The 25,941-nt window shown below is 50.0% G+C and overlaps 1 protein-coding gene and 1 long non-coding RNA gene across 4 annotated transcripts in view; one reads left to right on the forward strand and one right to left on the reverse strand.

Moving 5' to 3' along the window:
- aqp11 (aquaporin 11) overlaps window positions 1-24,627 on the reverse strand; it is a 38,563-nt gene extending 13,936 nt beyond the window's left edge. The window contains exons 1-4 of one of the 3 annotated variants that reach the window (XR_015079820.1): window positions 23,966-24,627; window positions 18,597-18,713; window positions 18,089-18,286; window positions 12,475-12,563 (exon numbers count right to left, since the gene is read on the reverse strand). Coding sequence is in view for 2 of the 3 variants with exons in the window: in XM_085999672.1 (XP_085855798.1) it covers window positions 12,487-12,563; window positions 18,597-18,713; window positions 23,966-24,620 (849 nt within the window). In the remaining variant the exon portion in view is untranslated. Of the gene's footprint in view, window positions 1-10,415; window positions 12,564-18,088; window positions 18,287-18,596; window positions 18,714-23,965 lie in introns of those variants that run through there. The other 2 variants (XM_085999672.1, XM_085999671.1) reach the window with 2 other exon arrangements.
- LOC147112118 (uncharacterized) overlaps window positions 1-25,941 on the forward strand; it is a 53,826-nt gene that overhangs the window by 4,338 nt on the left and 23,547 nt on the right. The gene's annotated exons all lie outside the window — the stretch shown is intronic.

Below are 25,941 nucleotides of genomic sequence, written 5' to 3' on the forward strand. Positions count from 1 at the left end.
GTTGTAATGTAGGAAACGCAGCAGCCAATTTGTGCACAGTGGGGCCTCGGTTTAACGTCTTATCCGAAAGATGGCCCCTCTGACGGTGCGGCACTCCCTCAGCACTGCACTGGAGAGTCAGCCTAGATTTTTGTGCTCAAGTCTCTGGAGTGGGACTTGAACCCACAACCGTCTGACTCGAGTGCGAGAGTGCTGCCCACTGAGCCACGGCTGACAAACTAGGTTTGAGTTATGATGATCTGGAATACACTGCCTGCAAGGGTGGTGGAATCAGATTCAATAGCAACTTTCAAAAGGGAATTGAATATATACTTGAATAGGGAAAAAACATTACAGGGCTATGGGGAAAGAGCAGGGGAGTGGGACTAATTGGATAGCTTTACCAAGAGCCAGTACAGGCACGATGGGCCAAATGGTCCCCTCCTGTGCTATACTAAGTGCCCTTATCACACCTACCTGCCTTCTCACTGTATCCATCAACCCCTTTCTACAGTAACACGTTTAATTGTCTCTTGAACCCATTTATATTACCCGTTTCAGATGAAGCCTGTACAACATGGAGCTATTTGAATTCAAAGTGCAATGCCCAAATCTTAGTCTCGACACCTACTGTGGTGACAATTGCCTTGTACAGTTTACTGTGTCTAAGCATAACTTTTGAGCTTTGTATACAGAGACTGTCCAAGTGCCAGCCACACACACACACACACATAGTATGAGTAAATTTTATTGCACATCCTCACGAGTGTCCTTTTCAGTGAAGATCAGTAAAACTTCCTTGCAAAACCCAGAGGAAAAACAAGACTGGAAATGGCAATAACTTCTCCAATTCCTGAGTAAAAAGATTAAACCAAAGCACCTACGTTCCATGCAGGTATTGCTCGGAGTGCTGCTAACCCATACACATTACAAGGCTCCATGTTTAATCCCTGGTCTGAGCTGAGTTATCTGATGTAAAAAAAAATGTTTTATTTATTCTGCGAATATGCACACCATTTATTGCTGATCCCCAGTTGAGGTGGTGGTGAGCTGCCTTCTTGAACCGCTGCAGTCCGTGTGGTGAAGGTACTCCCACAGTGCTGTTAGGGAGGGAGTTCCAGGATTTTGACCCAGCGACGATGAAGGAATGGCCGATATACTTCCAAGTCAGGATGGTGTGTGACTTGGAGGTGGTGGTGTTCCCGTGCGCCTGCTGCCCTTGTCCTTTTAGGTGGAAGAGGTCATGGGTTTGGGAGGTGCTGCCGAAGAAGCCTTGGCGAGTTGCTGCAGTGCATCTTGTAGAGCGTACACACTGCAGCCACGGTGCACCGGTGGTGGAGGGAGTGAATGTTTAAGTTGGTGGATGGGGTGCCAATCAAGCGGGCTGTTTTGTCCTGGCTGGTGTCGAACTTCTTGAGTGTTATAGAGTCATAACAGCACAGAAGGAGGCCATTCGGCCCATCGAGTCCATGCCGGCTCTCTGTAGAGCATATGGCTTTATTGTGTCTGTATGCCCTAGTCCAATTAACCCCTCCATCTAATCACATTTCCTCTGAAGACTATACTTGGTCTTAACTATCCATAAAAGAAAAGAGAGACTTACATTTCTACAGCACCTTTCACGACCACCGGACGTCTCAAAGTGCTGTACAGCCGATGAAGTACTTTTTGAAGTGTAGTCACTGTTGTAATGTGTGAAATGCGGCAGCACAGCAAGGTCCCATACCCAGCAGCGTGATGATGAGCAGATAAACTGTTTTTGTTACGTGGATTGAGTGATAAATATTGGCCCAGGACACCAGGCCTTTGAAATAGTGCAGGGGATCTTTTACGTCCACCTGCGAGGGCAGATGGGGCCTTGGTTTAACGTCTCATCTGAAAGATGGCACCCTCAGTACTGCACTGGAGTGTCAGCCTAGCTTGTGTGCGTGCACGGGTCTCTGGAGTGGGACGTGAACCCACAGCCTTCTGACTCAGAGACGAGAGTGCCACCCACTGAGCCACAGCTGACACATCCATGTGCAATACTAAGGGAGAGTTACTAATATGTAATATAACCCACAACCCCATAGATCTTCCAAGATACTCATGTCAAAACCAGCCATGGAACTAGGTCAATACACACAGTATCTGGTTTGCCTTCCATCCCATCCCCATCCCCCACACCTGGCGCTTGTAGCATACTAGCACATAAACTCATCAATTCCTCGCCTATAATAACACTTTCAACTCTTGTTATCAGTTATCCTGAATAGTTACTGAATTCTCACGATGCACTAATGCAAAATGAAAAAATAATTTCCATTCATAGGAATAAATTAAAGCTGTTGAACACTGCAGCACTATTCTAGCTGAGTTAATCTATTAACCAATAGCTATTATGTTTCATCTTGTTTACAGACCGGTTAATATATAATTATGAAAATATTACCTTTTATATTTAGGATTTTCAGACTACACTACCGTTACATCATAATGTTTCAAATACATCGGATGTTCCCGATGACGGGGGAGTCCAGAACCAGGGGTCACAGTCTAAAGATAAGGGGTAAGCCATTTAGGACTGAGATGAGGAGGAATTTCTTCACCCAGAGAGTGGTGAACCTGTGGAATTCTCTACCACACAAGGCAGTTGAGGCCAATTCATTAAATATATTCAAGAAGGAGTTAGATATATTTCTTAAGGCTAAAGGGATCAAGGGATATGGGGAGAAAGCAGGGACAGGGTACTGAATTTGGATGATCAGCCATGATCTCATTGAATGGCGGAACAGGCTCGAGGGGCCGAATGGCCTACTCCTGCTCCTATCTTCTATAGTACAGTACGCATGTACTTTAAATTCATTTACTAGTGTCCACCTATCCTATCTATAACAAAAATGACTTGGTAGATTTTAAAACTAGGTACAAAGAATAAAACTTACTTATTAGTTATTTAAAAGGACTAAGGGTAGGGAGAGGATGATGGCTCCTTTATGCATTCTTCTGCAGAAATTAAGAACAGTATGTTTGGTGCTAAAAAAACTGCTGTCATCCAGGCAAGTGGAGAGTATTCCATCACACTCCTGACTTGTTCCTTGTAGGTAGTGGAGAGGCTTTGGGGAGTTAGGGGCAATGTTCCCTCTCATTTTTTTGGGGGGGTGCGCGGCCCCTTTAAACGGACTGCCGCGCCCAGTCAAATTTTCACGCAGGCGCTGTTTTTCCCCACTGTAAAGCCGGCGAGCAGACGACGCAGCGTACCAGGAACATTGGTCGGGAGGTGAGCCACTCACCATAGAATACCCAGCCTCTGGCCTGCTCTAGTAGCCACAGCATTTATGTAGCTGGTCCAATTGAGTGTCGGAGCCATCTCCGTCAGAACACTATAACTGGGCCTCCGTACCCACTGGCACAGGGACTTGGCGGGAGGCTAAGGGATAGCGGGAATCGGCCGCGGAAAGTGCACCGTGCGGACACGGGTGCAGATAGGACGGGTCTCGGTTGCAGCTTCCCCCTCACTGGTCAAATAGCTTCCCACCACACACCATCAAGGTGCACACAAGAAAAATAGGCACTTGGCTGAGGTAGCCGAGGGCTGCTGGGACCTGTGAAACCGCACCCGAGAGAGAGAGAGAGAGAGAGAGGGAGAGAGAATGAGAGAGAGAATGCCTTCAACAGAGAGAACAAGCTAAAACAAGACGTAACCCAATAATTTCCAGAATGCACCAGGTGCTGGGACAACATCCCATGGACAGTAATGACATGTTTTCCCATAGTACTGAGGAACTGCTGCATTGTCAGAGGGGTCGGTCATCTTTTGGATGAGACATTAAGCCAAGGTCTGCCTGTCCTGGTGGTTAAGGCGAATGTCTGAAAGGGCGGTGGAAGCAGATTCAATAGTAACTTTCAAAAAGGAATTGGATAAATACTTTGGTGGGATTGCCAAGGATTTTCAGTCACTGTATACATTACTGGATCCTCATCAACATCCCAGGTGGTCCCCCTAATGGCTTTCTGTATATAAGCCGTAAAGATGGTTGGTGTTGTCCAGCCAGTTATCTATCAAAGAGACAATAGCAAAATACTGCGGATGCTGGAAATCTGAAATAACAACAGAAAATGCTGGAAATACTCAGCAGGCCAGGCAACATCCGTGGAGAGAGAAACAGAGTTGGCGTTTCAGGTCTGGGACCCTTTTTCGGAGCGGGAGGGAGCTGGAGATGTAGCAGATATTAAGCAGGTGCAGAGACAGTGCGGCACTCCCTCAGTACTGCATTGAAGGAACATACTGTGCTCAACGTAAGCTCGAGTAACAGCACCTCATCTTTTGATTAGGCACTTTACAGACTTCTGGCCTCAACAATGAGTTCAACAATATCAGACCATAACCCCTGCCCCCATTTTTCATGCTGTATGATTTTGCCATTCCCATTTGCAACATTTTATCTTTCCTGCCTCTTACAAAAGCACAGTGTGTTCCTTCAATTGCGCCTGCTTGGTGTCTGTTGCATCTCTGGCTTTTTCCGGCTCTGATGAAGGGTCCCAGACCTGAAACGTTAACTCTGTTTCTCGCTCCACGGATGCTGCCGGTTTTCTATCAAAGAGCCTGTTTTCACAGGAATTAAAAGTTAAAAAAAATAGCACGTGTTGTGCATTGGCAAAAGAAAAATAAATTTCTATCGCACCTTTCACAACCACCGGACATCCCGAAGCGCTTCGCAGCCAATGAAGTACTTTTTGGAGTGTAGTCACTGTTGTAATGATGATCAGCCACAATCTTATTGAATGGTGGAGCAGGCTCGAGGGACCGTATGGCCTACTCCTGCTCTTATTTCTTATGTTCTTAACGTTTCAGGTCTGGGACCCTTCACAGTGCAGCGCTCCCTCAGTATTGCCCCTCCGACAGTGCAGCGCTCCCTCAGTACTGCTCCTCCGACAGTGCAGCACTCCCTCAGTACTGCCCCTCCGACAGTGCAGCGCTCCCTCAGTACTGCCCCTCCGACAGTGCAGCGCTCCCTCAGTACTGCCCCTCCGACAGTATGGCGCTCCCTCAGTATTGCCCCTCCGACAGTGCGGTGCTCCCTCAGTACTGCCCCTCCGACAGTGCAATGCTCCCTCAGTACTGCCCATCTGACAATGCGGCGCTCCCTCAGTACTGCCCCTCCAACAGTGCGGTGCTCCCTCAGTACTGACCCTCCGACAGTGCAGCGCTCCCTCAGTACTGCCCCTCCGACAGTGCAGCGCTCCCTCAGTACTGCCCCTCCGGCAGTGCAGCATTCCCTCCGTACTGCCCCTCCGACAGTGCAGCGCTCCCTCAGTACTGACCCTCCGACAGTGCAGCGCTCCCTCAGTACTGCCCCTCCGGCAGTGCAGCATTCCCTCCGTACTGCCCCTCCGACAGTGCAGCGCTCCCTCAGTACTGACCCTCCGACAGTGCAGCGCTCCCTCAGTACTGCCCCTCCGACAGTGCAGCGCTCCCTCAGTACTGACCCTCCGACAGTGCAGCGCTCCCTCAGTACTGCCCCTCCGACAGTGCAGCGCTCCCTCAGTACTGACCCTCCGACAGTGCAGCGCTCCCTCAGTACTGCACTGGGAGTGTCAGCCTAGATTTTTGTGCTCAAGTCTCTAGCGTGGGACTCTGAACCCACAACCTTCTGACTCAGAGGCAAGGGTTGAGCCATAGCTGACACAGTTCCTGGCAGTTCCTTTTGAAATTGAAATTCTGTCCAGTAAGTATTTGCATTGCGTCACTTACAGTATTAAACGGGAGTGCACTGCTTCAGTAATGGACCCAAGTAAAACGTCTTGTTTTAGTTAGTTCCCTCTGTTGAAGGCATTGACTCTTTCTCTCTCTAGGGTGTGGTTCCACAGCTCCCGGCACCCCTCGGCTACTTCACCCAAGTGTCTATTTTTCCTGCATTGGCATTTTGCCATGGAGTGCAGAGATGAATTAATCTCTTGTCAGTTTGTGCCTATTTTTTCTTTTGTTCCTGGAATGTGGGCGTCGCTGGCAAGGCCGGCATTTATTGCCCATCCCTAATTGCCCTCGAGGAGGTGGTGGTGAGACGCCGCCTTGAACCGCTGCAGTCCGTGCAGTGAAGGCCGTAGCGGTTTGGTACAACTGAGTGTCTCGCTAGGCCATTTCAGAGAGGCAGTTAAGAGTCAACCACATTGCCGTGGGTCTGCAGTCACATCTCGGCCAGACCGGGTAAGGACAGTAGATTTCCTTCCCTAAAGGACATTAGTGAACCACATGGGTTTTTACAGTAGTTTCGTGGTCACCATTACTGAGACTAGCATTTTATTCCATAAATTCCCCAGTTGCCGTGGTGGGATTTGAACTCACGTCTCTGGATCATTAGTCCAGGCCATATATAAGTCCTACAAAGGCAGTATTCTATTTTTGATGAGGAAGGAGGTTGCCTATTTCTTTCAGAGAGTACTTCATCCCAAGCTCTGTAAGAGGAATTCAACGGGCTTTGTGCGTCAGGTTTGTTTGATTAACTCCTTGTGAATTAGTTTCCATACCAGGAACGGGAGGAGGCCATTCGGCCCCTCGAGCCAGTTCTGCCATTCAATTAGGTCACGGCTGATCTGTGTCTTAACTCCATTTTCCCACCTTAGTTCCATATCCCTCGATACCCTTACCTAACAGAAATCTATCGATCTCGGTTTTGAAAGCTCCAATTGACCCCCCAGCAGCTACAGCCTTTTGGGGGAGAGTGTTCCAGATTTCTACCATCCTTTGTGTGAAAAAGCACTTCCTGATTTCCCTCCTGAACGGCCTGGCTATAATTTTCAGATTATGTCCCCTCGTTCTTGATTCCCCCACCAGAGGCAATAGTTTCTCTGTATCTATCTTATCAAATCCTTATATTTTAAACATCTCGATCAGATCACCCCATGAATTTCCTATACTCGAGTCTGATGCTGTATTGATTTGATCAATATCTTGCTTCTACTGCTCGTGACTGTAAATAAATCCATTCACCTGTTTAATAATTCAGCCTGTTATGAAAAGTGTCTGCCACGGTTCATATTGTCCCACCTTTTGAAGTGAGATGAGAGGTCGTGGAATCCTACTATCCATTAGCCCGTTTACAGTAAGGGGTCATTGTTTACCCTGCAGCACCTATTCCCGTTATATAGAACGGCGGAGGATGAGTTTCAGTTCATAAGCAGTGTGGGTTTGCCTATGGAAGCTAGCTTCTTTAGGAAGAATGGGTAAAAGGTACTGGTGCAAACTTCACTCGTAACACCTGCAACCTTCAGACTCAGAGGCTGCCAACTGAGCCAAGTAAATGATTGCATCCTCCAACTAAATAACTTGCATAAGAACATAGGAATTAGGAGCAGGAGTAGGCCATACGGCCCCTCGAGCCTGCTCCGCCATTCAATAAGATCATGGCTGATCTTCGACCTCAACTCCACCTTCCCGCACTATCCCCATATCCCTTGATTCCTTTCGTGCCCAAAAATCTATTGATCTCTGTCGTCAATATACTCAACGACTGAGTTGTCTAGGGTAGAGAATTTCAAAGATTCACAACCCTTCGAGTGAAGAAATTTCCCCTTATCTCAGTCCTAAATGGCTGACTCCTTATTCTGAGATTGTGACCCCTGGTTCTAGACTCCCCAGCCAGGGGAAACATCCTCCCTGCATCTACCCTGTCAAGCCTTAATATTTACATATTGCAATGAGGTCAGTTCTCATTCTTCTAAACTCTAGAGAATATAGGCCTAGTCTACTCAATCTCTCCTCATGGGACAATCTTCCCATCCCAGGAATAAGTCTAGTGAATCTTTGTTGCACTCCCTGTAAGGCAAGTATATCCTTCCTTAGATAAGGAGACCAAAACTGTACACAATACTCCAGGTGTGGCCTCACCAGGGCCCTATATAATTGCAGTGAGACTTCTTTACTCTTATACACTAATCCTTTTGTAATAAAGGCCAACATACCATTTGCTTTCCTAATTGCTTGCTGTACCTGCTTGTTAACTTTCAGTGATTTATGTACAAGCATACTCAGGTCCCTCTGAACACCAACATTTCCCAATCTCTCACCATTTAAAAATACTCTGCTTTTCTATTTTTCCTACCAAAGTGGATAACTTCACATTTCTCCACATTATATTCCATCCACCATGTTCTTGCCCACTCACTTAACCTGTCTATATCCCTTTGCAGCCTTTTTGCATCCTCCTCACAAGTTATTTTCCCACCTAGCTTTGTATCGTCAGCAAACTTGGATACATTACATCCAGTCCCCTCATCCAAATCATTGGTGTAGATTGTGAATAGCTGAGGCCCAAACACTGATCCTTGCGGTACCCCACTAGTTACAGCCTGCCAACTCGAAAATGACATGTTTATTCCTACTCTCTGTTTTCTGTCCGTTAACCAATCCATGCTAGTATATTACCCCCAATCCCATGAGCCCTACTTTTGTTTAATAACCTCTTGTGTGGCACCTTGTTAAATGCTTTTTGAAAATCCAAATACACTATGTCCACTGGTTCCCCCTTATCTACCCTGCTAGTTACAATCTCAAAAAACTCTTAACAGGTTTGACAAACACGATTTGCCTTTCATAAATCCGTGTCGACTCTGCCCAATCATATTATGATTTTCTAAGTGCCCTGTTACCACGTCTCCAATAATCAATTCTAGCATTTTCCCTACTACTGATGTCAGGCTAACTGGCCTATAGTTCCCCGTTTTCTCTCTCTCCCTCCTTTCTTGAATTTATATTTGCTACCTTCCAATCCGAGGGGACCGTTCTAGAATCTAGGAAATTCTGGAAGATCAAAACCAATGCATCCACTATCTCTGGAGCCACCTCTTTTAAAACCCTAGGATGTAGGCCATCAGGTCCAGGGGATTTGTTGGCTTTTAGTCCCATTAATTTCTCCATGACTATTTCTTTACTAATACTGATTTCTTTAAGTTCCTCATTCTCACTAGACCCTTGGTTCCCCACTATTTCTGGAATTTTTTTTTGTGTCTTCTTCCGCGAAGACAGACACAAACTGTTTGTTTAATGTCTCGGCATTTGGGTGCAAAATGAGAACCATTCATTAGGGAGCCACGAATACTCGGTGTGATGTAAACACTGGCTATACTTGGTGAGCTTTGTAATACGATTAAACGGGTATGTAATTCACACATTGTGAGCTCAGAAGTTCTCAGTAGCTGGGTGCCAGCTCTCAAAGCTTTTATGGAATAAGTGATTTATTTGCTTTGGCTTTCTGGCGCCCAGAATTAATTCCTTTGGTGTCATCGCCCCCTAACCTTTCCCCTGGTTTTATGGGGCATTCTCAACTCGTTCCAAAAGGGTCCTAACTTGTTAACAGAAATGACAGACTGATGGGCGAATGTGTCACACTGGTGCTGTAGCGATTGGTCTTCTGAGATTGGAGCCAAAGTACAGCGTTACGATAATGTAGAGGAAGGCTCATTCTGCATTGAACCATCCCGTATCCCACCTGGGTGTGCTGGATGCTGACTAGCCCGGAATTTAACCAAACCTTCTCAGTGGGAACGGAGGGGTTGGGATCAGGCGCCTGTTTTGACTCTCCTTCGATTTCAAACCAGACATCCGGCCCGAACCTGCCTCGTTCCGTCGGGCGGGTGAGCTTAAAATCAGCAGTTGTTTTTTTTTTATTCGTTCATGGGATGTGGCCGTCGCTGGCAAGGCCGGCATTTATTGCCCATCCCTGATTGCTCTTGAGAAGGTGGTGGTGAACCGCCGCCTTGAACCGCTGCAGTCCGTGTGGTGAAGGTACTCCCACAGTGCTGTTAGGGAGTTCAAGGATTTTGACCCAGCCACGATGAAGTAACGGCCGATATATATCCAAGTCAGGATGGTGTGTGTGACTTGGAGGGGAACTTGGAGGTGGTGGTGTTCCCATGCGCCTGCTGCCCTTGTCCTTCTAGGTGGAAGAGGTCGCGGGTTTGGGAGGTGCTGCCGAAGAAGCCTTGGCGGGTTGCTGCAGTGCATCTTGTAGATGGTACACACTGCAGCCACGGTGCGCGGTGGTGGAGGGAGTGAATGTTTAAGGTGGTGGATGGGGTGCCAATCAAACAGGCTGCTTTGTCCTGGATGGTGTTGAGCTTCTTGAGTGTTGTTGGAGCTGCACTCATCCAGGCAAGTGGAGAGTATTCCATCACACTCCTGAATCCTGGGTGTCTAAAATTGAGATTGTTCCATTTCCCAGCACCAATATCCTTTGCCTTGACCTAAAATTTAAAGACATTTCTAAAATGTTGGTTGGACTAATCTCAACCAGGAACATTGGCGCAACATGTGGGCAGATGTGGCTTAGTGAATAAATGCCATTGCCCTCAAGACACCAGCTGTCGTAAACTCAATAGTTTTGGTCATGACGTTCATTCAACAGACCATTGGCCGGGAACTGGCCAGTCATTGGAAATAATGGGCAAAGTAGGCTGGATTAATCTTAAATCAATTTTAAAACCTTTATTTATTTATTTATACATCAACATTTCTCTGCAATATCAAGGAATGTTCGTTTAATCGGAATGTGCTATAGAAATATATCGAAAGTAAATCAGGAACTAGAAAGATGATTTTATCCGAACCAATGCAATCCTTCACACCAGAATCACCCCATCCCTGCTAACGATGCCTTTTCCAAATGGACAGATTACTGAAGTCCTTCCTTCACCCAGAATTCATCTACCTGACAGCTGTGAAGCGGATTTTCATATTCCTGCTTGAAAAATACTTTCTTCCACCCCACCCGCCAACAGGTGCCGACTCGGGCTGGTCTACAGGTTGTGGGCAGTGGGTGCCCTCCGGTACTTTTCCCAAGCGGCCATTCTTTGCGCACAAGCCTAGACAGCGAGTGTCGACTGACCGTCCGAGCCGAGCCCAGTCCAGTCCTGTCCTCTCAATGCGCTCCACACGTGCACGCTTTCAGCAGCAGATTCACTGGATGGCGATCAGGAGTTTGCGCTGTCTCTCCGTAGCTCAGAGGTGCAGAGGACAAATTCAGCAGCCCAACTAACGTCTACTGACTGGGCACAGACCAGCCAACCGTGCAGCTCAGTGCAACACCGGACAGTGTATTCAGCTGTTGAGCCAGTGTAGGAGTTTGACCTTCCATGTTCCTAAGCAGAATTAAACAAATGCGCCCCCCCCCCCCACCTCCTTTGTTGCAAACTCGAATGTCCCTTGCACATATCAGAACATGAATGAATAAATGAACAAAAAACAGTCAACATTTTTTCAAAAATATGAGACAGAAGAGGGACTGACTCTTTTAGATGCTGGTGCTCATTTTGTGCTATTTTTGATTGCCTTGTCCCAGTATTCATTATATTAAAAACGTTTCAATGGAAGAGGAAATCACTGAGCGATCAAAGTATCTCAGGTCTTCCAGGCTCACAAGCGTCACAGATGTATTGAAGGGTAAAGGTAGTCCTCCCCGTAAGTCTTATCAACATTATGCCCTTTGCAGCCATGAGTTTATTTTTTATATACTTAGTCCCTCCTTCATTTAAAGAGGTATTTTGACCCCCCTACCCCATCGGACAGAGAGGGCAGACACACCGGGCACGTGGACTGACCTACTTCTAGCCCTGTGCCAGTGCGGCTCCAAGGTTATCCCGCTCTGATGGGTCAGTGCCGACTCTCCCGCGATCTTCTCTCCATGAAACGAGACTGCCGCCGAGGCAACTCAGCGTGAAGGGGGTGGGGACTGGCGGGGTGGCGGTAGAAGGTACAGAACCATCTCACCACACTTTACCCTGCTGCCGAAACGTCCGACCCTACTGCCCAGTGCCACTGTTGCCCCCGCTTGACTGATTGGAGCATTGGAGGGCACCCATGCTGAGCTAGGCATTAGCCAAGGCGACCTCACCCCAACAACACACCCACCCACCCCAACAACACTGATGTTACTGGGGTTGGTCTCCTTAAACCCAATGGCAAGCACTTAGTGCGTTAACCGCTCTACACCCTGACCATTTTACTAAATCGGCGAGTCTATTTCTTGGGCTGGCTGAGCAATTGGTGTCTGCAACCCTAGAATAAAACTGATCAGCTTCACTTTTTAAAAAAATATATAAAATAAGATATATTCTTCACTTGCAACAGGGTTGTATCTACTGATGTGATTCATGTTAATTCCACCCTCTCTCGCCCTGTCAGACAAGGGAATCCTTCCCCAAGGCAGTGCCCCGATTTCAGCAGCACCCGGACTTTAAATAAACAGAACAAAAACAATCTTCAATTTATCCTCAACTTCCTTTCAAACTATTGCTTTTGTTTATTAAAATGGAGTCCAAAATGGGATGCTCCCTCTTTAAAAACGAGACAAATCTCAATTGATTAACACTGCTCGTTACAGACCCTCGTTACTCAAAGACTCTGTTGAAATTGGTAGAAAAAGATTAATTCTCATAACGTTAACAGCTCTCCCTTCTGCCTTCGAGGGTCTCCAGACGGCAATAAGGTCCACGGTTCATTCGTACGACTCCGCTGCTGTCGGGTTGCCCCCTTCAGTCTCTTTTCTTGTTCGCCTCCTGCGTTTGCGGAACCGATTGTTCTTCAAACAGCATCACAGCGGTCATTGCACCTGGAGGAACGGGAGGGAGACAAAAGAGGAGCGAATGAGGCAAGAGCACACAACCTGTACGCAACCATGAAGGTTTTGGTCTCCAGACTGTTCAAGGTGGATGGGTGGGTCAATACTCAGTGGGTAGCACTCGCACTCTCTCTCTCGCCTCCCGAGTCAGAAGGTTGTGGGTTCAATTCCCACTCCAGGGACTTGAGCACAAAAATCCAGGCTGAGCCTCCAGTGCAGTGCTGAGGAAACGCTGCACAGTCTCTTTCAGATGAGACGTTAAAACGAGGCCCCGTCTGCTCTCAGGTGGACGTGAAAGAGCCCATGGCACTACCTTGAAGAAGAGCACGGGAGTCCTCCCCGGTGTCCTGGCCAATATTTATTCCTCAACCAACATCACTAAAAAAAAAAATTACCTGGTCATTATCAAATTAACGGGCAGCACGGTGGCATAGTAGTTAGCACTGTTGCCTCACAGCGCCAGGGACCCGGGTTCAAATCCGGCCTCGGGTGACTGTCTGTGTGGAGTTTGCACATTCTCCCCGTGTTTGCGTGGGTTTTCTCCGGGTGCTCCAGTTTCCTCCCACAGTCCAAAGATGTGCGGGTTATCTTGATTGGCCATGATAAAAAATTGACCCTTAGTGTTAGGGGGGATTAAATACATGGGGTTACGGGGATAGGGCTTGGGTGGGATGGCTGTCGGTGTAGGGACCGGGTGCTAGTGTTTGGATGATCAGTCATGATCTCGTTGAATGGCGGAGCAGGCTCGAAGGGCCGAATGGCCTACTCCTGCTCCTATCTTCTATGTTTCTATGTCTATGTTTCTATGCTGTTTGTGGGAGCTTGCTGTGCACAAATTGGCTGTAGTGTTTCCTACATTTTTTTTTATTCGTATATGGGATGTGGGCGTCGTTGGCAAGGCCAGCATTTATTGCCCATCCCTAGTTGCTCTCGAGAAGGTGGTGGTGAGCAGCCTTCTTGAACCGCTGCAGTCCGTGTGGTGAAGGTGCTCCCACAGTGCTGTTAGGGAGGGAGCTCCAGGATTTTGACCCAGCGACAATGAAGGATCGGCTGATGTACTTCTAAGTCAGGATGGTGTGTGACTTGGAGGGAAACTTGGAGTTGGTGGTGTTCCCATGCGCCTGCTGCCCTTGTCCTTCTAGGTGGTAGAGGTCGCGGGTTTGGGAGGCACTGCCGAAGAAGCCTTGGCGAGTTGCTGCAGTGCATCTTGTAGATGGTACACACTGCAGTCACGGTGCGCCGATGGTGGAGGGAGTGAATGTTTAAGGTGGTGGATGGGGTGCCAATCAAGCGGGTTGCTTTGTCCTGGATGGTGCTGAGCTTCTTGAGTGTTGTTGGAGCTGCACTCATCCAGGCAAGTGGAGAGTATTCCATCACACTCCTGACTTGTGCCTTGTAGATGTACATTACAACAGTGATGACACCACTTCAAAAGTAAAGCACTTTGGGACATGAAAGGCGTTGTACTCGGGATATTTTTTTGTTGTTCTTGGGATGTGGATGACGCTGGCATTTATTGCCCATCCCTAGTTGCCCTGAGAAGGTGATGGCGAGCTTGAGCCTTGAACTTATGTGATGGTGCTCCCACAATGGTGTTAGGAAGGGAATTCCAAGATTCTGACCCAACAATGATGAAGGAATGGCGATGTATGTCCAAGTCATGCGGAACGTGGAGGTAATGGTGATCTTCTCGGTGGCAAGAGGGCGCCAGGGAAGGAGATACTGTCGAAGTAACCTTGGTGAGTTGCTGTGGTGAATCCTGCAGATTGTACATACTGCACCCATCAAGATGAGGCGAGGGTGACTGCCCTTTACATCAAGGCAGCATTTGACTGAGTGTGGCATCAAGGAGCCCTAGCAAAACTCAAGTCAATGGGAATCAGGGGGAAAATTCTCCACTGGCTGGAGTCATACCGAGCACAAAGGAAGATGGTTGTGGCGATTGAAGGCCAATCATCTCAACCCCAGGACATCGCTGCAGGAGTTCCTCAGGGCAGTGTCCTAGGCCCAACCATCTTCAGCTGCTTCATCAATGACCTTCCCTCCATCATAAGGTCAGAAGTGGGAATGTCCCGCAGTGTTCAGTTCCATTCGCAATTCCTCAGATAATGAAGCAGTCCGTGCCCACATGCAGCAAGACCTGGACAACATTCAGGCTTGAGCTGATAAAAAGCAAGTAACATTCGCTCCACACAAGGGCCAGGTAATGACCATCTCCAGCAAGAGAAAGTCCAACCACCCTCCTTTGATATTCAACAGCATTACCATCGTAGAATGCTCCACCATCAACATCCTGGGGGGTTACCATTGACCAGAAACTTAATTGGACCAGCCACATAAATACTGTGGCTACAAGAGCAGGTCAGAGACTACGTATTCTGCGGCGAGTGACTCACCCCGACTCCCCAAAGCCTTTCCACCATCTACAAGTCATAAGTCAGGAGTGTGCTGGAATACTCTCCACTTGCCTAGATGAGTGCAGCTCCAACAACACTCAAGATTTTCGACACCATCCAGGACATTGGCACCCCATCCACCACCTTAAACATTCACTCCCTCCACCACCGGCGTACCGTGGCTGCAGTGTGTACCATCTACAAGATGCACTGCAGCGACTCGCCAAAGCTTCTTCGGCAGCACCTCCCAAACCCACAACCTCTACCACCTAGAAGGACAAGGGCAGCGGGCACATGGGAACACCACCACCTCCAAGTCACACACCATCTCAACTTGGAAGTATATCGCCGATCCTTCATCGTCACTGGGTCCAAATCCTAGAACTCCCTCCCTAACAGCACTGTGGAAGAACCTTTACCACACGGACTGCAGCGGTTCAAGATGGTGGCTCACCACCACCTTCTCGAGGGCAACTAGGGATGGGCAATAAATGCTGGCCTTGCCAGCAACGCCCACATTCCATGAACAAATAATATTTTTTTTGGCTCCTGGTCCGGCAATGCCTCAATTCTAAATTTCTCATCCTTGTTTTCAAATCCCTCCATGGCCTCGCCCCTCCCTATCTCTGTAACCTCCTTCAGACCTACAGCCCTCCGAGATCTCTGCGCTCCTTCAATTCTGGCCTCTTGCGCATCCCCAATTTTAATCGCTCCACCATTGGCGGCCGTGTCTTTAGCTGCCGAGTCCTTAAGCTCTGGAATTCCCTCCCTAGTCGACCCGCTAGAGCTCGTCAGCCGGCAGCTCCTCAGCGGGAAGGCATTCCGACTGGGAGGAGGGGAGCCGAGCATGGCGGCCAGAGGCCGGACCGGAAGCGGGAGAAGCAGGCCCCGGGCCGTCGGACCGTGAAGCCGGCGACGGTGAGGTGGAGGCCGCGGCGACCGGAGGATGTGTTCGGCGAGTCGGGCGGAGGCAGCGCAGCGCATCGACCAGCAGCAGCAGCCACGACGACTCGCAGTCCGACTGGGAGGAGGGGAGCCGGGAATGGTGGCCAGAGGGTGAGCGGGAGAAGCAGGCCACCATGCCAAAGAATTGACTTTCTGAACACGGCGCTGTAAGAATAGCTGACGTGTCCCGACGGGGAGTAAGCATTCCATTGTACTAGTTACATATGGCAAATTAAATTGAATTGAATTGAATTAAACCTCTCCTCCTCTCTTTGCTCCTTTAAAACTCCCCTTAAAACCTACCTCTCTGACCGGGCTTTTGGTCATCTGTCCTAATATCTCCTTGTGTGGCTTGGTGTCAAATTTTGATTGCTAACGCTCCTGTGAAGCGCCTTGGGACGTTTTACTATGTTGAAGGCGCTGTATAAATACAAGTTATCCTAGGAGCAGATTGCTTTATTTTTGCCTTGTAGGTGGTGGAAAGGCTTTGGGGAGTCAGGAGGTGAGACACTCGCCGCAGAATACCCAGCCTCTGACCTGCTCTTGTAGCCGCAGTATTTATGTGACTGGTCCAGTTAGGTTTCTGGTCAATGGTGACCCCCAGGATGTTGATGGTGGGGAATTCGGCGATGGTAATGCCGTTGAATGTCAAGGGGCTGTTGTGAGACTCTCTCTTGTTGGAGATATCACACATTTGCTTCTAGCTCGTATTTTTCTTCCCCTCACAGTTCCTCTCTTAACAGCCCGCGAGTACCCTGGGGAGAAGGAGACCTGATAAGCAGGTCTTCACTGGGTCCAGAATGATTAAAAAATAATTCTATGGATATTTTAATGCAGACATCAACATCATAAACTAATATAGCACCTTTAATGGAGAAAAATGCCCCAAAGTGCTTCACAGAGGCATACAAAAAGGGGGTGTACTATAAACAAAAGGTATCTCGTCTTAGGTGAAGATGTTGGCTCGTCCCAGGGCGTCGACAGCCTTCACTACCCTCTGTGACCAGCCCCGTCAGCAAACTACTCGCGATCGCAGCTAAGACAGACCCTATCCTCACCCGACACCCACAGCAGAAGCTTCTATCAGGGTTCACGAAGGTATAATTAGGAGTGGGAGGCATGGCTGATTTATTTATTTTTTCTCCTGCCTACCACAGGGGCAACTGGAGCATCCCAACTGGTCTGTGTACATACCTCACGTTCTGGAATTTCCCCCACCCCCAACCCCAAGCCCTCCGCCAACCCCACGCCCTCCGCCAACCCCACCCCCTCCCCCAACCCCAACCCTTCCGCCAACCCCAACCCCCCTCAACCCCAACCCCTCCGCCAACCCCACCCCCTCCCCCAACCCCTCCCCCAACCCATCCGCCAACCCCTTCCCCAACCCCTCCCCTCCACCAACCCCAACCCCAACCCCCCTCAACCCCGCCACCAACCCCAACCCCCCTCAACCCCTCCCCCTCCCCCAACTCCATCTTCCTTTTCTCCTTTAAGACCTTCCTCAAAACGTGCCTGTTCGGCCAAGATTTTGGTCACCCCTCCCAACATCCCCTTCTTCGGCTCGGCGTCCATTTCCCCCCCCCCTTACGCCTCCAATATCCTTCAGGGAAGGGAACCAGGGGGAAGTCTGGGCCTATATGCGACTCCAGTCTTCACACCGACGTGGTTGACTCTGAACTGCCCTCTGAAGTGGCCCAGCGAGCCACTCAGTTGTTTCAAACCCAGTGGTTCAAGGCGGCAGCTCACCACCACCACTCTTGGGGCAAACAGGGATGGGCGATAAATTCCGGCCTTGCCGGTGACACCCACATCCCAACAAGTGAATTTTTTAATAAGTGCCTTGGATGGCTTTTTTTCTACATTAAACGCAGGTTGTCGCACGGCATTTACCAACTCGGCCATCATTTTTACATTCGAACAATGACGGACAGATAAAGACCCTCTGGTCCATCCAGCCTGTCGCACACAACTGCGGTACCTTGCGTATCACAATACTCTCCCCACCCCACCCGAAACCAAGTGATCTCCTGGGAGAGGCAAAAAAAGATTTAAAAATCCCAGGCCAATTTGGAGGGGGGAAAAAAAAAATCTAGGAAATTCCTCTCTGACCCGACTGGACGATCGAAACTCATCCAGGAGATCACTCTGGCCCCTGAATTCCCCTGCAGTGCCTACCTTCTGTAAGAGGTGATCTCCGCCCCAGCCAGAAACAGGTCCAGCTCTCGCCTGAAGGAATTCAGCGAATCGGCGTCCACCACACGACACGGCCTGTTCCAGAGGTCCACTGTTCTCTGGGAAAAGAACCACCTCCTGACAGCTAACCTCGATCTGGCCTCACACAGCTTAAATGTGTGACCCCTGGTCCTCCCCAACCTATTTAATTCAAACAACCTGTCAAACTTTCTCAAAAGGTCGTCCCCTTCTGCCAAACTGGAGAGAAGTAAAGACCACGGCTTGAATAGGGATACATCTTTGCTGCTGATGAAAATTCATTGATACGCTCAATAATCTCAGTCGGAAGACACAGAAATAAGTTTAAAAAAATACAAGGGACTTGTTTCATGTTTCCTTCTTACGTGTTTGAAGTTACCCAACAGCCAAATGAAAAACCAGACAGTCCAGCCCGAAACAACAGGTGAAAACACACCTCCTCCCTCCCCCACACGCTCAGATGTCTCCTTACCCATTAAGGGTCCAAGCCAGTAAACAAAGCTGTATTCGAGAAACGTGCTTCCTTTGCAGTTGAAGGTGATGGAATAGGCCAGCGCCGGGTTAAACACAGCCCCCGTCAGGTCTCCAGCTGCACAACGCAAAGATGGAAATCAAAACGTTTTATCCAAAAGCATCACAAGAACACAAGACCGATCGGGAGCAGGAAAAGGCCATTCGGCGCAAGATCTTCATCCATTTTATTGACAGACCCGCCATAACTCCTCAATCCCTTCTCTCTCCAGAAACACATCTAATCTTGAACCCGTTCATCTTGCCTGCTTGACTGGCCTTTCTATTAACTTTATTCCACAATGGTATTCCAACATACAAGAAAAAGAAAGAGTAAGAAAGAAATATAGAACACCTTCCATAACCTCGGGACGTCCCAAAGCTCTTGCCAGCCAACTTAAGTATTTTTGAGTGTAGTCACTGTTGTAATGTAGGGAAATGTGGCATCCTATTAGCGCACAGCAAGGTCCCACAATGTGACAATGGCCAGATAATGTTTTTAGTGATGTTGGTTGAGGAATAGATATTAGTAAGTGCACCAGGGTGACTCCCCCGCTCTTCAAATAGAGCCATGAGATCTTTTACGTCCACCAGACGAGTCCTCGGCTCATTGTCTCATCTGAAAGAAGTTACTCGGTGTCAAAAAATGTCATCCAATCTCCAAGTTTAGTCCCAATTGTCTCTCTTTAATTTCTCCCCATCCCCACAGTATTCAAACCCTCCCCACAGTTAGGCTTTCTTCAGGAGAAAGAAAAACTCAAAAGTCAGAAGATCTGACCATAGCGTTCAGACTGACATTTTGAATTCCCTTCATAATATTGGCCTTTATTGCAAGGGGGATGGAGTATACAAGTAGGGAAGTCTTGCTACAACTGTACAGGGTATTGGTGAGACCACACCTGGAGTACTGCGTACAGTTTTGGTCTCCTTATTTAAGGAAGGATATATTTGCATTGGAGGCAGTTCAGAGATGATTCACTAGGTTGATTCCTGAGTTGAAGGGGTTGTCATATGAGGAAAGGTTGAGCAGGTTGGGCCTATACTCATTGGAGTTTAGAAGAATAAGAGGTGATCTTATTGAAACATATGTGATACTGAGGGGGCTCGACAGGGTAGATGCAGAGAGGATGTTTCCCCTCGTGGGGGAATCTAGAACGAGGGGGCATAGTTTCAGAATAAGGGGGCACCCATTTAAAACGGAGATGAGGAGGAATTTCTTCTCTCAGAGGGTCGTGAATCTATGGAATTCTCTTCCCCAGAGGGCTATGGAGACTCAGTCGTTGAGTATATTCAAGGCAGAGATCGAAAGATTTTTGAATATTAAGGGAATCAAGGGATATGGGGATAGTTCAGGAAAGTGGAGATGAGGTAGAAGATCAGCCATGATCTTACTGAACGGTGGAGCAGGCTCGAGGGGCCAAATGGCCGACTCCTGCTCCTATTTCTTTATGTTCTTATATAAATCCAATCGGGAATTCAGGAGAAATGTCTTTACCTAGGGAGTGGTGAGAATGTGGAACTCGCTACGACAGGGAGTGGTTGAGGGGAATAGTATAGATGCATTTAAAGGGAAGCTAGATAAGCACATGAGGGAGAAGGGAATAGAAGGACCTGCTGATGGGGCGAGATGAAGAGGGGTGGGAGGAGGAGGCTCGGGTGGAGCATAAACACCGGCACGGACCAGTTGGGCCGAATGGCCTGTTTCTGTGCCGTACATTCTATGTAATTCTGAGTGCCAGTCATAACAAAGGGCAAATCCAGATTTATTCCGAGGCTCCAAAGCTGTGTGTAATTTGCCACATTATCACATATTTATAGAAATTTACGGCACAGAAGGAGGCCATTCGGCCCATCGTGTCTGTGCCGGTAGAAAAAGAGCCATCCAGCCTAATCCCACTTTCCAGCTCTTTGGTCTGTAGCCTTGCAGTTTACGGCACTTCAAGCACATATTAAATGTGATGAGGGTTTCTGCCTCGACCACCCTTTCAGGCAGTGAGTTCCAGACTCCCCACCACCCTCTGGGTGAAAAAAGTTCTCAACTCCCCTCTAATCCTTCGACAATTTCTTTCAATCTATGCCCCCTGGTTATTGACCCCTCTGCTAAGGGAAATAGGTCCTTCCTATCCACTCTATCTGGGCCCCTCATAATTTTATACACCTCAATTACTTCTCCCCTCAGCCTCCTCTGTTCCAAAGAAAACAACCCCAACCTATTGAATCTTTCCTCACAGCTAAAATTCTCCGGTCCTGGCAACATCCTGGTAAATCTCCCCTGTACCCTCTCTAGTGCGATCACATCTTTCCTATAATGTGGTGACCAGGACTGCACGCAGTTCAGCGTCTAGTGAGCACAGCAGCCGACGCTCAGACTGCTCCAGGAGTCCCTGTGGGGCTTGGGTTCAGCTTCCGCTTCCACACACTTCACGCATAGAAATGCTCCGGGTGTTATAATGAAGGCTTTCAGGTCTGCAGTGAACCAGCACCTCTCAGCTTCAAATGTGAAACAGCCTGTTCGGATGAGACGTTAAAACCGAGGCCCCGTCTGCACTCCGAGGTGGATGTAAAAGATCCCACGACACTATTCCGAAGAAGAGCAGGGGAGTTATCCCCGGTGTCCTGGGGCCAATATTTATCCCTCAACCAACATCACTAAAAACAGAAAAGAGTTACGAGAATGGTTCCAGGGATTCGGGACTTCAGTTACGTGGATAGACTGGAGAAGCTGGGGTTGTTCTCCTTAGAGCAGAGAAGGTTGAGAGGAGATTTGATAAGAGGTGTTCAAAATCATGAGGGGTCTGGACGGAGTAGATAGAGAGAAACTGTTCCCATTGGCGGAAGGGTCGAGAACCAGAGGACACAGATTTAAAGTGATTGGCAGAAGATCCAAAGGCGACGGGAGGAAAAACTTTTTTTACGCAGCGAGTGGTTAGGATCTGGAATGCACTGCCTGAAAGGGTGGTGGAGGCAGACTCATTCACGGCTTTCAAAAGGGAGTTGGATACGTACCTGAGGGAAGAAGATTTCAGGGCTACGGGGCAAGGGCGGGGGAGTGGGACTAGCTGAAGTGCTCTTGCAGTGAGCTGGCACGGGCTCGACAGGCCGAATGGCCTTCTTCCGTGCTGTAACCATTCCATGATTATTTGGTCATTTATCACATTGCTGTTTGTGGGAGCTTGCTGTGCGCAAATTGTTTTTCCTACAACAGTGACTAAAAAGTATTTAATTGGCTGTAAAGCACTTTGGGACGGCACACAGTCGTTCTTTCTTTATAAACTGTGTTAATTTTTCTAATTACATCCCCCTTAATCTACCTGCATTAGCCCCACGACCCAGTCACTGGCTTCACCAGAGGAGGGCGGATTACTGGGGAGGGGGTGGGGAGAAGTTTTAAGAGCTCAGCGATTCCCCAAACATCTACTTGTTAACATCAGAATTTATGTTGCAACCTCCACAGCGTCAGCTGTAGCTCAGTGAGTAACTCTCCCGCATCTGAGTCAGAGGGTTGTGGGTTCAAAGTCCCACTCCAGAGAGACTGGAGCACAAAGTCTAGGCTGACACTCCCAGTGCAGTGCTGAGGGAGTGCTGCACTGTCAGAGGTGCCGTCTTTCGGATGAGACGTTAAACCGAGGCCCCGTCTGCCCTCTCAGGTGGGTGTAAAAGATCCCGTGGCACTATTTCGAAGAAGAGCAGGGGGAGTTATCCCCGGTGTCCTGGGGCCAATATTTATCCCTCAACCAACATCACTAAAACAGATTACCTGGTCATTTATCACAAAGTGCACAAATTGGCTGCCGCGTTTCCCACATTACAAGTGACTACATTTCAAATAGTACTTCATTGGCTGTAAAGAGCTTTGGGACGTCCAGTGGTCGTGAAAGGCGCTACAGAAATGCAAGTCTTTCTTACTAGAGTTTGGCGGGGGAGGAATCAGAAAATCCACACAGGAATGAAAATGTGATCAGCGCAGCAACCTAACATCCTGCAAAAACAGACTTTAACCCTTCAACAAGTTTATTTTTAACCTTACACAATAATTTAAATTGTTAGCCAACATGTTTTCCCTGCTGCGCAACTCACAATTGAAACAGTACCAAATTATATCTTTTAAACACGAGAAATAATTTATACCAGCAATTTTTCAGTTTCACAAGGTATTCATTTTCTTTTTACAAATACGTGCTTTTCAAATTTACTTTTGTTAGGCAAGGGGTATTAAGGTTTACGGAACCAAAGCGGGTAGATGGGAGTTAAGATACAGATCAGCCGTAATCAAATTGAACAGGCTCGAGGGGCTGAATGGTCTACTCCCTCTCCTTGAGGGCTTTAACACATCCCAGGGCTCCAACGCTCGAGTACCTCACGCAAGTGGGAATTCTTTGCATCAGCCTCGAAAGCGTCAGCGGGCTATTCAACTGTGGCAGCCTCACCCAACACCCGCACGCATGAGCTTCCAATAGGAGTGGCCGTCTCGGACGGGGAACGCTGGCTGGGTTTTCCTCCCGTGGGTCAGTGGCAGGCTGATTGAGGATCGGTTAACTCAGCACTTCCCCCCCCCCGCCCCCACCCGATGGCTTTATCCAGCGAGCAGCCAGGTCGCACCGACAAGGAAGGTCCCAGGAACTATCCCCGGGACTGCATTTGGTTAACTGACCTCAGTCAGGGCTGCCGGGTGGGGAGGTGTTACAATCTGCGTCAGTAACCTTGGGACAAAGAGGGGACTTGAGCACATAATCCAGGCTGTCGCTCCCAGTGCAGTACTGAGGGAGTGCCGCACTGTCGGAGGGGCCGTCTTTCAGATGAGACGATAAACCGAGGCCCCGTCTGCTCTCTCAGGTGGACGTAAAAGATCCCAGGGCACTATTTCGAAGAAGAGCAGGGGGAGTTCTCCCCGGTGTCCTGGGCCAATGTTGATCCCTCAATCAACATAATTAAAAACAGATTATCTGGTCATTATCACATTGCTGTTTGTGGGAGCTTGCTGTGTGCAAATTGGCTGCCACGTTTCCTACATTACAACAGCGACTACACTTCAAAAAGAACTTCATTGGCTGTAAAACGCTTTGGGACGTCCTGAGGTTGTGAAAGGCGTAAGTTCTTTCCTTAACGCGGTCAATTCTTGATAGTCCGCTGTAGCGGCCCAGCGAGCCACTCCATAATCGCGAACCGCTACCGGCGGTTTCAAGAACAAGGCCCACTGCCGCCTTCTCTCGGTGGGGGGGGTGGGGGGACTCGCTGATGGGCCTGCCAGCGATGCCCACATCCCGCGAAATGAAGGCAAAGAAAATAAAATCGACTGTTAACGGCAACGGAAAGACGGTCAAGCGTACCCACCTGCAAATACAAGGAAGGTGATCAAAGCGGCCACCACGTGCGCCTTGCGTCTCTGCCCCAGGTGCTGAGTTCTGAAGAGGACGGCTCTCAGGGTGAAGGCGCAGAAAAACTCTGCGACCACCCCGTTGCCGGCATATGCGTTCAGGGACGAGGTGCACGCGTACCCGCGCTGGCGGTGATGCCAGTGCATGTCCGACATGTCCAGGGACCAGACCATCTCCGCAAGCCGGCGGGCCACCGAGGCGGCCCCGAACTGCGCCAGCAGCTTGGCGGCTACCCCCCGCCCACTGCTCTGCCCGCGGAGGTACTGCTCCAGGCAGCTCACCGGGTTGCAGGTGGCGCCGCTGAAGGTGAAGAGGTGGACCAGGGTCATGAGGTAGGTGATGCCCAGCCCCGGGTACGGCCCGGGCAGCAGCTCCGAGCGGCCCAGCAGCTGCAGCTCCTGGGTGCAGACGCAGAGTTGCAGGGTGGAGAAGAGCTCGACCGCCACCTCCAGGGGGTCCGTCCCCGAGCCGCTGGGCCGCGGCCCCCCTCCTCCTCCCCCGCGGCCTCCCCGCCGCCGCGGGTACAGTATCTCCTTGGCCGTCCGGCGCAGCACCTGGCACACCGTTACCGTGCCAGCCAGGACGCCGAGCGAAACCAGGACGTCCTCCATCGCCTGCCGTGGGTAGGGGTGGCTCGTGGGGGGGGGAGGGGCAGAAGAGGCGGGGTCCGAGAGCCTGATGGGTGAGCTGGGACGGGGGGGGGGGGGAAATCCGCCTGCTGGGGTAGGGCACCCACCTGCTGGGTAAGTTGAAGATGGGGTAGGGGACCCACCTACTGGGTAAGCTGGGGTAGGGGGACCGACCTGCTGGGTGAGCTGGGGTAGGAGGGGACCCACCTGCTGGGTGAGCTGGGGTAGGAGGGGCCCACCTGCTGGGTGAGCTGGGGTAGGGGGGCACCCACCTGCTGGGTGAGCTGGGGTAGGAGGGGCCCACCTGCTGGGTGAGCTGGGGTAGGGGGGGCACCCACCTGCTGGGTGAGCTGGGGTAGGAGGGGCCCACCTGCTGGGTGAGCTGGGGTAGGGGGGCACCCACCTGCTGGGTGAGCTGGGGTAGGGGGGCACCCACCTGCTGGGTGAACTGGGGTAGGGGGGCACCCACCTGCTGGGTGAACTGGGGTAGGGGGGCACCCACCTGCTGGGTGAGCTGGGGTAGGAGGGGCCCACCTGCTATGTGAGCTGGGGTAGGGGGACACCCACCTGCTGGGTGAGCTGGGGTAGGGGGGCACCCACCTGCTGGGTGAGCTAGGGTAGGGGGGGGCACCTGCTGGGTGAGCTGGGGTAGGGGGGGCACCCACCTGCTGGGTGAGCTGGAGATGGGGGGGGGGGACACCTGCTGGGTGAGCTGGGGCAGGGGTGAAGCCGGCTGTGGGAGCGGGTCCTGGGCGTCTCTCTCCCCGCTGCCGGTCCCTCTCTCCTCGCTCCCCGCTCCCCGCAGGCCTGGGCTGCTCGGGCCGCTGTCGAAGCTCCGCTCCGCTCGCTCTCTCTCCGCTGCAGCGTCAGTGACACAGAGACAGAGCCCAGCGCCAGAACACGTGGAGGGAGGGGCGGGGCCTCCCGGGGGGCGTGGTCACTCAGGGTTGGGGGGCAATTACAGGGAGGGCAGAATGGGGCTAGATAGGGGGTAATTACTGGGTAGGGGGTAATTACTGGGTAGGGGGAAATTACTGGGTAGGGGGTAATTACTGGGTAGGGGGTAATTACTGGGTAGGGGGTAATTACTGGGTAAGGGGTAATTACTGGGTAGGGGGAAATTACTGGGTATGGGGTAATTACTGGGTAGGGGGGAAATTACTGGGTAGGGGGTAATTACTGGGAGTGCAGAATGGGGCTGGATAGGGGGTAATTACTGGGTAGGGGGTAATTACTGGGGAGGGCAGGATGGAACTGGGTAGGGGCAATTACTGGGGAGGGTAAATGGGACTGGGTAGGGAGG

The sequence above is a fragment of the Somniosus microcephalus genome, chromosome 10 (genome assembly GCF_052327205.1).
Source record: "Somniosus microcephalus isolate GS21.2 chromosome 10, FLI_Smic_1.0, whole genome shotgun sequence".
NCBI classification, from domain to species: Eukaryota; Metazoa; Chordata; class Chondrichthyes; order Squaliformes; family Somniosidae; genus Somniosus; species Somniosus microcephalus.